Source organism: Pristiophorus japonicus, chromosome 15, assembly GCF_044704955.1.
Source record: "Pristiophorus japonicus isolate sPriJap1 chromosome 15, sPriJap1.hap1, whole genome shotgun sequence".
NCBI lineage: Eukaryota > Metazoa > Chordata > Chondrichthyes > Pristiophoridae > Pristiophorus > Pristiophorus japonicus.
The window spans coordinates 108,866,072-108,878,776 of record NC_091991.1 but is presented as its reverse complement, the minus strand read 5'-3'; the positions used below and the strand labels follow the sequence as shown (position 1 = coordinate 108,878,776).

Sequence of the window (12,705 nt, the reverse complement as noted above, 5' to 3'; positions counted from 1 at the left end):
AACTGTGCAGACCTACAGTCCTTTATTAGCAGCTCCTGAGTGACGACAACAAGCTGTGTGTTCCTTTTTATACTGGGTTACCTGCCATGTGCAGGCAACCCCTGGGTCTCCAGCAACAGCACCCTCTAGTGTACCGGTAAGGTGTGTACAGTACAAGGGTACATTCAATGTTGCATGACAGTGTTACAGACATCACACAGTGAACAGGCATGCCTACACAACAATACTCCCCCCTGAGCATTTTTCATATCCTAGTTGTCATGACCAGGGGAGGTGATCAGTGGTGGGCTATGGGAGGTTGTGGTGAGGGTTGTGTGGTTGCCAGGTGTGACCCCTGTGCTTGAGGCTGGCCTCATACGTCTCCCCTCCCTCACACACAGACCAAGTGGGTGTCACTGTTGTGGGATCCCTCGGGGAGGTAGCCACGGCAGCAGTGGGTGGTGTGTATACACTGTGATGTGGGTAGTTGTGGAGTTGTGGGCAGGGCCACAAGACTGGGTGGGCTCCTTGTCCACCAATGGGGATGAGGGTCAGGTCATCCAGGGTTTGCCAGGGAAGCTGGAGGGTATTGGCCTCATGCTTCTGGTGGCCAGGGGGTGTAGGGCTGGTCTGGTGCAGGTTGCCATTGGTGGTGGCTGGGCTGCCCATTGACCACTGCCCCTGTAGTGGGTCTGCTCACTGCCTGTGTGTGTGTCCTGCAAGGGGCATCACATTCGTTCCAAAGGTCCAGGCTACATGGTCAGGTAGCCTGCTGGACCTGGGGGTCTCCCACAGGGGGATTCCATCGACATTAGCATGGTCCCTGTAGGACCCAATGTCCTTTGGCAGTGTCCTACTGGTATACATGACACCTTGACTCTGATCACACATAGTCAAGCCTGCATATATTCTAGCACTTGCATCACTTTTTGGTGTCCTGGTTTCAACAGACATGGTTACATTAGGCATTTCACAATCTCGATCATTATTGTTAAGCATAATAAACATGTTAAGCATAATATGCATAATGTTGACTTGTGGCATGGAGGAGGCCATTTTGAATGCAGGTCTGCTGCTTGTGGTGCTGCAGTCATTCTGTGGTCTTGCTGCAGGCAGGCTGTAGTGCTCTTTTCTTCCACAGCACCACTATGCCTGATGTGGACCCGGTTCATCCAATTCCTGCCCAGCAGTGTGGGACCGTCGCCGGCTACAATCCACAGGGGGAGTTTGCGCAACACGCCGCCCTGGGAGACCTGGATGTCTACACTGCCAACAATTTGTATTTTACCTTTGGTATAGGTGAGCAGCTTTGCCTGGACAGGAGACAGTTTTGGTCGAGTGGCAGGATTCCTCCAAATTTTTTCAAAGATCTTTTGGCTCATCACAGACTGGCTCGCCCCTGTGTCGATCTCCATGGAGACTGGGACCCCATCGATGTCCACTTCCATCATCCATGGAGAACTTCCGGTGGAGCAGGTAAAGATTCCATACACTTCTCCCAGGGTGTGAGCAGCTTCATCTTCATCTGTGTCAGAGCCCCGGTGATCAGCCAACTCATCAGAGACGCGGTGAGTACAGCCTTTTCTGCACATTCTCTGAAGGTGCCCTTTTTCTTTGCAGCCTTTGCATGCATAGTCTTTGTAGTGGCACTGGTGGGCCCTGTGGTTTCCTCCACAGCACCAGCACGGGGCCATCCGGTTTGCCCCATGTGGCGGACTCAGGGTTGCGGGACTCGGGGCAGCATTTAGAAGTGTCCATGAGGTGCACTGCGCTCGCCGGTTTAGAGTCCTGGGTCAGTATTCGCCTGGAGTCGCTGGCCGAGACCATGTAGGCCTGGCTCACTTGAATTGCTTTCTGCAGGGTGACCGTGATGTCAGCCGAGAGCAATTTGTGTAGGAGGCCTTTGTGGCCGATTCCGATGACAAATATGTCCCTCAGTGCTTCGTTAAGGTGGTCGCCAAACTCACACGGTGCAGCTAGTCTTCTTAAATGTGCAGCATACTTGGCAATTTCTTGGCCCTCAGGTCGCCGGTAAGTGTAGAACCGGTGCCTGGCTGTGAGGATGCTTTCTTTCAGTTTTAGTTGTTCCTGTATGATTGTTACAAGTTGCTCATAACTCTTGGTGGTTGTCTTCTCCGGAGCTAGTAAGTCCCTGACGAGACCGTAGATGATGGGTCCACAACTGCTGAGCAGGATGGCCCTGCGTTTGTTCGGTAGTGTGGCCGGTGTGTCCCCATCCAGGTCGTTGGCTATAAAGAAATGTTCCAATCTTTCCACAAAAGCGTACCAATCTTCCCCTCTGTAAATTGCTGGAAGTTGCTGAGGTTAGACATGTTGAGCGTGTAGTTCGTGATCCCGTATTCCCATCGCCAGTTGTAGTGTATGTAGGCACCTTTAGTAATGACTCCACGAGGCAGGGTATGGTACTTAAACTGTGCAGACCTGCAGTCCTTTATTAGCAGCTCCTGAGTGATGACAACAAGTTGTGTATTCCTTTTTATACTGGGTTACCTGCCGTGTGCAGGCAACCCCTGGGTCTCCAGCAACAGCACCCTCTAGTGCACCGGTAATGTGTGTACAGTACAAGGGTACATTCAATGTTGCATGACAGTGTTACAGACATCACACAGTGAACAGGCATGCCTACACAACACTAAGCGTTAAGTCATGGCAGGACAGCTTGGACACACGTTATGCTCCTCCTGTACTATGTGGGAAGTCAGGGACGCTTCCGGTGCCCCTGACAACTACGTGTGCGGGAAGTGCAGCAACCTGCAGCTCCTGACGGACCGCATTGCGGCACTGGAGCTGCGGGTGGATGAACTCTGGAGCATCCACGATGCTGAGAATGACGTGAATAGCACGTTTAGCGAGTTGGTCTTACTGCAGGTAAAGGGTACACAGCCAGATAGGGAATGGGTGACCAACAGGAAGAGCAGTGCAAGGAAGGTAGTGCAGGGGTCCCTGCGGTCATCCCCCTGCAAAACAGATACACCGCTTTGGGTACTATTGAGGGGGATGACTCATCAGGATAGGGCAGCAGCAGCCAAGTTCATGGCACCGCGTGTGGCTCTGCTGCACAGGAGGGCAGGAAAAAGAGCGGGAGAGCTATAGTGATAGGGGATTCAAATGTAAGGGGAATAGATAGGCGTTTCTGCGGCCGCAAACGAGACTCCAGGATGGTATGTTGCCTCCCTGGTGCAAGGGTCAAGGATGTCTCGGAATGGGTGCAGGACATTCTGAAAAGGGATGGTGAACAGCCAGTTGTCGTGGTGCATATAGATACCAACGATATAGGTAAAAAACGGGATGAGGTCCTACAAGACGAATTTAGGGAGCTAGGAGCTAAATTAAAAAGTAGGACCTCAAAAGTAGTAATATCAGGATTGCTACCAGTGCCACGTGCTAGTCAGAGTAGAAATCGCAGGATAGCCCAGATGAATGCGTGGCTTGAGGAGTGGTGCAAAAGGGAGGGATTCAAATTCCTTGGACATTGGAACCGGTTCTGGGGAAGGTGGGACCAGTAGAAACCGGACGGTCTGCACCTGGCCAGGACCGAAACCAATGTCCGAGGGGGAATGTTTGCTAGTGCTATTGGGGAGGGGTTAAACTAACATGGCAGGGGGATGGGAACCTATGCAGGGAGACAGAGGGAAATAAAATAGAGGCAGAAGCAAAAGATAGAAAGGAGAATAGTAAAAGTGGAGGGCAGAGAAACCCAAGGCAAAAAACAAAAAGGGCCACATTACAGAAAAATTCTAAAGGGGGAAAGTGTGTTAAAAAGACAAGCCTGAAGGCTCTGTGCCTCAATGCGAGGAGTATTCGGAATAAGGTGGACGAATTAACTGCGCAGACAGCAGTTAATGGATATGATGTGATCACGGAGACATGGCTCCAGGGTGATCAAGACTGGGAACTCAACATCCGGGGTATTCAACATTTAGGAAGGATAGACAGAGAGGAAAAGGAGGCGGGGTGGCATTGCTGGTTAAAGAGGAAATTAATGCAATAGTAAGGAGGGACATTAGCCTGGATGATGTGGAATCAGTATGGGTGGAGCTGCGGAATACCAAAGGGCAGAAAACGCTAGTGGGAGTTGTGTACAGACCACCAAACAGTAGTAGTGAGGTTGGGGACAGCATCAAACAAGAAATAAGGGATGTGTGCAATAAAGGTACAACAGTTATCATTGGCAATTTTAATCTACATATTGATTGGGCTAACCAAACTGGTAGCAATGCAGTGGAGGAGGATTTCCTGGAGTGTATTAGGGATGGTTTTCGAGACCAATATGTCGAGGAACCAACTAGAGAGCTGGCCATCCTAGACTTGGTGATGTGTAATGAGAAGGGATTCATTAGCAATCTTGTTGTGCGAGGCCCCTTGGGGAAGAGTGACCATAACATGGTAGAATTCTTTATTAAGATTGAGAGTGACACAGTTAATTCGGAAACTAGGGTCCTGAACTTAAGGAAAGGTAACTTCGACGGTATGAGGTGTGAATTGGCTAGAATAGACTGGCAAAGGATACTTAAAGGGTTGACGGTGGATAGGCAATGGCAAACATTTAAAGATCACATGGATGAACTTCGGCAATTGTACATCCCTGTTTGGAGTAAAAAGAAAATGGGGAAGGCGGCTCAACCGTGGCTAACAAGGGAAATTAAGCATAGTGTTAAAGCCAATGAAGAGGCATATAAATTGGCTAGAAAAAGCAGCAAACCTGAGGACTGGGAGAAATTTAGAATTCAACAGAGGAAGACTAAGGGTTTAATTAAGAAGGGGAAAATAGAGTACGAGAGGAAGCTTGCAGGGAACATAAAAATTGACTGCAAAAGCTTCTATAAATATGTGAAGAGAAAAAGATTAGTGAAGACAAACATAGGTCCCTTGCAATCGGATTCAGGTGAATTTATAATGGGGAACAAAGAAATGGCAGACCAATTGAACCAATACTTCGGTTCTGTCTTCACGAAGGAAGACACAAATAACCTTCCGAATGTACTAGGGGACAGTGGTTCTAGTGAGAATGTGGAACTGAAGGATATCCTTATTAGGCGGGAAATTGTGTTAGGGAAATTGATGGGATTGAAAGCCGATAAATCCCCGGGGTCTGATAGTCTGCATCCCAGAGTACTTAAGGAAGTGGGCCTAGAAATAGTGGATGCATTGGTGATCATTTTGCAACAGTCTATCAACTCTGGATCAGTTCCTATGGACTGGAGGGTAGCTAATGTAACACCACTTTTTAAAAAAGGAGGGAGAGAGAAAACGGGTAATTATAGACCGGTTAGCCTGACATCAGTAGTGGGGAAAATTATGGAATCAATCTTTAAGGATGAAATACCAGCTCATTTGGAAAGCAGTGATAGGATCGGACCAAGTCAGCATGGATTTATGAAAGGGAAATCATGCTTGACGAATCTTCTGGAATTTTTTGAGGATGTAACTAGCAGAGCGGACAAGGGAGAACCAGTGAATGTGGTGTATTTGGACTTTCAAAAGGCTTTTGACAAGGTCCCACACAAGAGATTGCTGTGCAAAATCAAAGCACATGGTATTGGGGGTAATATACTGACGTGGATAGAGAACTGGTTGGCAGACAGGAAGCAGAGAGTCGGGATAAATGGATCCTTTTCAGAATGGCAGGCAGTGATTAATGGAGTGCCGCAGGGCTCAGTGCTGGGACCCCAGCTCTTTACAATATAAATTAACGATTTAGATGAAGAAATTGAGTGTAATCTCTCCAAGTTTGCGGATGACACTAAACTGGGTGATGGTGTGAGCTGTGAGGAGGACTCTAAGAGGCTGCAGGATGACTTGGACAGGTTAGGTGAGTGGGCAAATGCATGACAGATGCAGTATAATGTGGATAAATGTGAGGTTATCCACTTTGGGGGCAAAAACACGAAGGCAGAATATTATCTGAATGCCGGCAGATTAGAAAAAGGGGAGGTGCAACGAGACCTGGGTGTCATGGTACATCAGTCACAGAAAGTGGGCATGCAGGTACATCAGGCGGTGAAGAAGGCAAATGGTATGTTGGCCTTCATAGCTAGGGGATTTGAGTATAGGAGCAGGGAGGTCTTACTGCAGTTGTACAGGGCTTTAGTGAGGCCTCACCTGGAATATTGTGTTCAGTTTTGGTCTTCTAATCTGAGGAAGGATGTTCTTGCTATTGAGGGAGTGCAGCGAAGGTGCACCAGACTGATTCCAGGGATGGCTGGACTGTCACATGAGGAGAGACTGTATCAACTTGGCCTTTATTCACTGGAGTTTAGAAGAATGAGAGGGGATCTCATAGAAACGTATAAGATTCTGACAGGACTGGACAGGTTAGATGCAGGAAGAATGTTCCCGATATTGGGGAAGTCCAGAACCAGGGACATAGTGTTAGGATAATGGGTAGGCCATTTAGGACTGAGATGAGGAGAAACTTCTTCACTCAGAGAGTTGTTAACCTATGTAATTCCCTGCCGCAGAGAGTTGTTGATGCCAGTTCATTGGATATATTCAAGAGAGAGTTAGATATGGCCCTCACGGCTAAAGGGATCAAGGGGTATGGAGAGAAAGCAGGAAAGGGGTACTGAGGAAATGATCAGCCATGATCTTATTGAATGGTGGTGCAGGCTCGAAGGGCCGAATGGTCTACTCCTGCACCTATTTTCTGTGTTCCTATGTTCATAGTTACAAAGAGTTTGCATACATGACAATGGATGTGGGGTGGTATTTGGGTAGGTGGGGGTGCAGTTTGGGGCAGGACCTGGTATGCCAAGTATTTGCCCCGTTTATCCTGCGCTTTCCTCAGGCGCTTCTCCTTTCCGGATGGGATCAAGACAAAAGGCAGAACTGAGGAGAGGACACCCCTGCTGGGATTCCCATCTCGGTTGGCTGGATTTAAGATCTCTTCCCAGCAGGCTTGCCAACCCTCCAGGATTATCCTGGACTCTCCAGGAATGATAGGTTAGTCTCCTGGACACTGCTGGAAGCAGCACCCAGGATAAAAATCATCGGGCCATTGAAGAAAATTGTATGTTTTTAAAATTTTCTTTGAAAATATTCACATTACTTATAAAAATATTGGAAATGGAAAATGGGGTGCTTGACTTGGAGGGGTGGCTGGAGGTGTGATGTCATGTGATGAAACCTCTTAAAATATGTCCGACCAGATTTGGCAATATACCTCGCAGGCATGCCTCTGAAGGTCGTGGGTTTAAATCCCATCGCAAAGACTTGAGCATAAAATCCAGGCTGACACTCCCAGTGCAGTTGGAGGTGCCGTCTTTCAGATGAGACGACATAAATGCAATGCATTCTTTCTCACAGCTTCACTGATTAAGACAGAATGGACATACCTCCAAGAGATAGAATGGTGTTCAGACTCTGTGTTGTGAAAGGTGCTATATAAATGCAAGTCTTTCTTTTCTCTCGGTGCCATTCAACCCATGGCAAATCGAAGGTTCTTTGAAAGAAACCGCAACCTTGCAATTTTATGGTGTTTCATGGAACAAAAGTATGGCACAACATTATTTGGGCATACTTGGCCCAATTCTGCTTCTGGCTGCAAGTGTGCAAGGTTTGGTTTTAGTTCGAGATAGTTTTCATTGGTGTGTAAGTGCTCTCACATTGCCTTTAACAGTGGATCATTTGAGACACTTGTGCCAAACGTTTTGTGGGTTGACAGATGAACTAAGCTGGGAAGTTCTGCAGCAACTTTTTGCTGCTGTTATAACGGACAGTTGTAAATAAAGTTTGCAGCAATGTCGCCTTTTGATGACGCGGTGAAAGACCATCGGATTCGAGGGTCTGAGCGCAGCTCCGCGCCGCCGTGCCCCTCCGCCCCGAGTTATAGTGCCGGGGAATTGTAGCGTGCGGAGGGCGCGGGGCCCCGGGAGCGGGAGCAGCGGGAGCCGCCTGGCGGGAGAGCCGGGGCCTGGGGCCTGGGGCCCGGGGAGATAGGGCCCGGGGGGAGGTGGCGCGGCGGCGGTGAGCAGGCGTTGCGGCGGAGGGAGCGGGCGGGCGGGCTGAGGGGGTGAGGGGGCCGCGGGCAGGCAGTCGGAGCGGCGGGAGCGGGGCAGGTGAGATCCGGGGCCCGGAGGGAGGTCAGGGGGGTCTGAGGAGACAGGGGGTGTGAGATGGGGGCGCTGGGCTGCAGCTCTGCAGCCCCGGAGTGTCTCGGAACTGAAGGGGCAGACCCCCCCCCACCCCCCATCTCCGCCCTCGCCCCCTTCCTCTCTCCGCCCTACGCCCCCTTCCCCTCTGCGCCCTCGCCCCCTTCCCCTCTGCGCCCTACGCCCCCTTCCCCTCTGCGCCCTACGCCCCCTTCCCCTCTCCGCCCCCTTCCCCTCTGCGCCCTCGCCCCCTTCCCCTCTGCGCCCTACGCCCCCTTCCCCTCTGCGCCCTACGCCCCCTTCCCCTCTCCGCCCCCTTCCCCTCTGCGCCCTCGCCCCCTTCCCCTCTGCGCCCTCGCCCCCTTCCCCTCTGCGCCCTACGCCCCCTTCCCCTCTCCGCCCTACGCCCCCTTCCCCTCTGCGCCCTCGCCCCCTTCCCCTCTGCGCCCTCGCCCCCTTCCCCTCTGCGCCCTACGCCCCCTTCCTCTCTCCGCCCTCGCCCCCTTCCCCTCTGCGCCCTCGCCCCCTTCCCCTCTGCGCCCTCGTCCCCTTCCCCTCTGCGCCCTCGCCCCCTTCCCCTCTGCGCCCTCGCCCCCTTCCCCTCTGCGCCCTCGCCCCCTTCCCCTCTGCGCCCTCGCCCCCTTCCCCTCTGCGCCCTCGCCCCCTTCCGCCCTCACCCCCCTTCCTCCCTGTCTTTTCCCCCCCCCCAAAAAAAAAAGTATGTTTAAGTTGGACATAGACAGATTTTTAAATGATAAGGGAGTCAAGGGTTATGGGGAGGGATGTGGAGTTGAGGCCAAGATCAGTTCAGCCATGATCTTATTGAATGGCGGAGCAGGCTCGAGGGGCCTAATGGCCGACTCCTGCTACTATTTCTTATGTTCTTAAACGTCACAGCATTTTGGATGGAGAAGGGGGTGAAAGTGCTTGCCGTGAACCTTTTTCGTCAAACAACTATTTATTTGTAGGTGACCTGACCATTTTCCAGCGGTACTGGTGTGAGAGACCTCATCCGAATCTGTTTGGCGATACATCTTCAACCAAAATGGCATTCGTGGCAACTCCGGGGGCTGTGGTGGACCAGACCACTTTAATGAAGAAATACCTTCAGTTTGTGGCCGCTCTGACTGACAGCAACACACGTAAGTTCTTCTGCAGCTTTCCCACATGTGCTGGTTCAAACCTTCGCAGGGTAGCAAAGGAAAAAAGACTTGGGAACAGGAGGAGGCCATTCAGCCCCTCGAGCCTGTTCCGCCATCCAATTAGATCATGGTTGATCTGTATCTTAATTCCATCTACCCGCCTTGGATCCATATCCCTTGTACCCTTGCCCAACAAAAATGTATCCATCTCAGTTTTGAAATTTTCAATTGACCCTCAACCTCAACAGCTTGCATTTCTAGCGCGCCCTTCATGACCTCAGGATGTCCCAAAGCGCTTTACAGCCAGTCAAGTATTTTTGCAGTGTAGCCATTGTTCTAATGTGGGAAAAGCGGCAGCCAATTTGCAACAGCGAGCTCCCACACACTGCAATGTGATAATGACCAGATAATCTGTTTTTAGTGATGTTGATTGAGAGTTAAATATTGGTCCCAGGACACCGGGGATAACTCCCCTGCTCTTCTTCAAAATGGTGCCATGGGATCTTTTACATCCACCTGAGAGCAGATCTCAGTTTAACTGAGCCGAAAGACGGCATCTCCGATAGTGCAGCACTCTCTCAGTACTGCACTGGAGTGTCAGCTTGGACTTTGTGCTAAAATGTCTGGAGTGGGACTTGAACCCACAACCTTCTGACTCCGAGTCGAGAGTGCTGCCCACTGAGCCACAGCTGACGAGTGTAAAACAGTCCTCGCTGACAATGTAAGAAATATTTGATTGTGAAATAAAAATGCCGCTTTTGTTTAAAACGTGATACATATTCCTTGTGCAGCATTTAGAATTAATTTGTGCCAAAAAAATGCAGCAGAGTTGTCTTTACTCTTGGGGCTTTTTGGTCCCAAGCATTTCCTTAATCGTCTTGAAGCTTCTGTTAAAAGGATACGAGACTGATTTCTGTGAAGTAACGTTTAACAAAATACACCACCTGCCTCTGCTTCAACAGTGTCACTGATGTCGGAGAAGAAATTGTGGCGACGAGTGGTCCCTGGCTGTCCTGCACCCTGTGGTGTGAGCAGACAGGCGGTGTACTGGGGGGAGGGGGCATGAGATCGCTGGAGCGATTTCTAAAGGGAGGATGGAAGAAGTGTTCAACATTTGCTGCACCGTGCAAATAGATCACGCTTGATCAAAACGGGCCTGTTATAATCCTGCCTTGGTGTGCAATAAACGCAGTACCTCTCTTCCCAGTAATCCAGAGGCTTGGACTATTCATCCTGAGCATTCCAATTCAAATTTATATTCAGTTTAAAAAAAATAACATAATGGGAATTGAAAGAAGTTGGGATCAGTAAAAGTGACCATGAAGCTGTCAGATTGTCATTTAAAAACCCAACTGGTTCACTAATGTCCATCAGGGAAGGAAACCGGCCGCCTTTACCCGGCCGTCTTGTGTTGTCTGGCCGATAGGTGGCTCCTGTCCCACACCAAAGCTCTTCATCACTGGGGGCTTTCCTCGCCTCGTGTCTGGGGCTGTTGTAGACTAACTGATCGCCATTGGTTGCTGTGATTGGTCAACGACCCTATTATTGTTGTATTGTGATGACCAGGATGGTGGTAGACGATCTCGGTCTTTTCTCTCGCAATTCCTATGTTCCAACGTGGTTGATTCTTGCCTGTCCTCTGAAGGGGCCTAGCAAGTCACTTGAACTGTTGCACTGCAACGGTTCAAGAAGGCATCCCATCACCACCATCTCGGGACAACTAGGCTATGGGCACTAAAAGCTGGCCACGCCAGTGATGCCCACACCCCGACACTGAATTAAAGGTAGTCTGTTATTTTATAGTGTTTTTGCAGTTCTTGACCTGGGTTTGTGTTGTGTGGAGTGGTCTGTGGTGTGATAGGTGGCACTGCCACCACTGACTCACTGGGCAGCTGAGAGCGGGGCGGTTCTGCTGCCTTGTATTGTACGCTGGAGTTCACATTCACCGTCAAAGGTCTCCTGGGTGCAATTGATCTTGGCGATTTATTAACTTTGCTACTAGTTGACAAAAGTTTGAGGCATTGAGAATTCGAGAAGCGCCATTTGTTTTAGGAATGCATCAAATGAATCAATTTGCTGAGAGTTTAACTATCCACGTACTTGACTACTGTGAATTAGCTTGAGATGGTCTGAACTTGTGCCCATGTAGGACTAATGCAGCCAGCAGGAGGAGAGGATTCCTCGTCCCAATAATCTGGAGCAGGTCCTATCGCTGAAAGCACAGCGTGCTAACTCTCTGCCCACTTCGCCCCCCAGCCCGCCCACAAGCAACATCGATTTATATTAATGTTGCGCCTTCGGTTTCCTGCAAGTTGTGTTCCAACAGACGCTAAAATGTCGGCTGCATTCTGTTGCAACGCCATGTGCTGATAGTGCCAGCCTTACCTGCCAGCACAGTGCACCCCTGTCGGGAGTCTCCTGCCACACTCCCGGGTCACTGCCCTTCTTCCCTTTGCCAGATTTTCCATGCTTCCCTTCCCTGCTGCTATTCTGCTGTAACCATTCACACCTCCTCTGGGTCCCTGATACATCTTATAACTTCTCTTGTCGTTATCTCCTTGTGCCTTGCAATACCATCACTTCTGCCATTTAATAAGCTTCTGTCCCCCAGCTAAGCACAGACCTCTTTGTTTTTACCCCATCTCTCCCCATCCCCCCTCCCCCACCATCTGTTTCCCCGACTTTGATCCCCTTGATAAACTGTTTATCTGTAAGATCTGGTTCTGATGAAAGGTCATCGACCTGCAAGGTTGACCCCATCTTGCGCTCTCTCTCTCTCTCTCTCTCTCTCTCTCTCTCTCTCTCTCTCTCACAGATGCTGCCTGACCTGCTGAGTGTTTGCAGCACTTTCTGTTTCTATTTCATTGTGCTCTCTGCCTTCACCGTGAACTCCCCAACTGGTACTCAACCACAAGGCAGGGCCGTAAATCTGTGTCACAAAGCGTGCGGCAGCCTTTGATACTGAGTCCACACACAATAAACTCGCATTGTTTTCAAAATAAATCAGCAGATTATAAACCATTTAATTGGCAATGCGATAATTAGCAGATCATCAGTTTTAGTGATGTTGGTTGAAGGATAGATATTGGCCAGGACACCGGGGAGGACACTGGCAGAACTCCCCTGCTCTTGGAGCATAGGAATAGGAGGAGGTCATTCAGCCCCTTGAGCCTGTCCCGCGATTCGATTAGATCATGGCTGATCTGTATCTAAACTCCATCTACCCGCCTTGGCTCCAGATCCCTTAATACCCTTGGCTAGCAAAAATCTATCGATCTCCGATTTGAAATTATTCATTGAGCTAGTGTGGGAGAGAGAGTTCCATCTACCACCCTTTGGGTGAAGAAGTATTTCCGAATGACCTGGCTCCAACGTCCCCTTGTCCTATACTCTCCCACCAGCGGAAAACGTTTCTCTCCATCAGTCCCTTTCAAAATCCTAAAAACCTCAAACAAATCACCTGTCTATATTCC

At 49.9% G+C, this 12,705-nt stretch overlaps 1 protein-coding gene across 1 annotated transcript in view; it reads left to right on the top strand.

Annotated features, from left to right (window-relative positions):
* The first annotated feature begins 8,901 nt into the window (after positions 1-8,901).
* trrap (transformation/transcription domain-associated protein) overlaps positions 8,902-12,705 on the top strand; it is a 236,575-nt gene continuing 232,771 nt past the window's right edge. Inside the window, exon 1 of the mRNA XM_070901735.1 lies at positions 8,902-9,232. Within this exon, the coding sequence (XP_070757836.1) occupies positions 9,136-9,232 (97 nt within the window). The 5' untranslated portion in view covers positions 8,902-9,135. The remainder of the gene's footprint in view (positions 9,233-12,705) is intronic.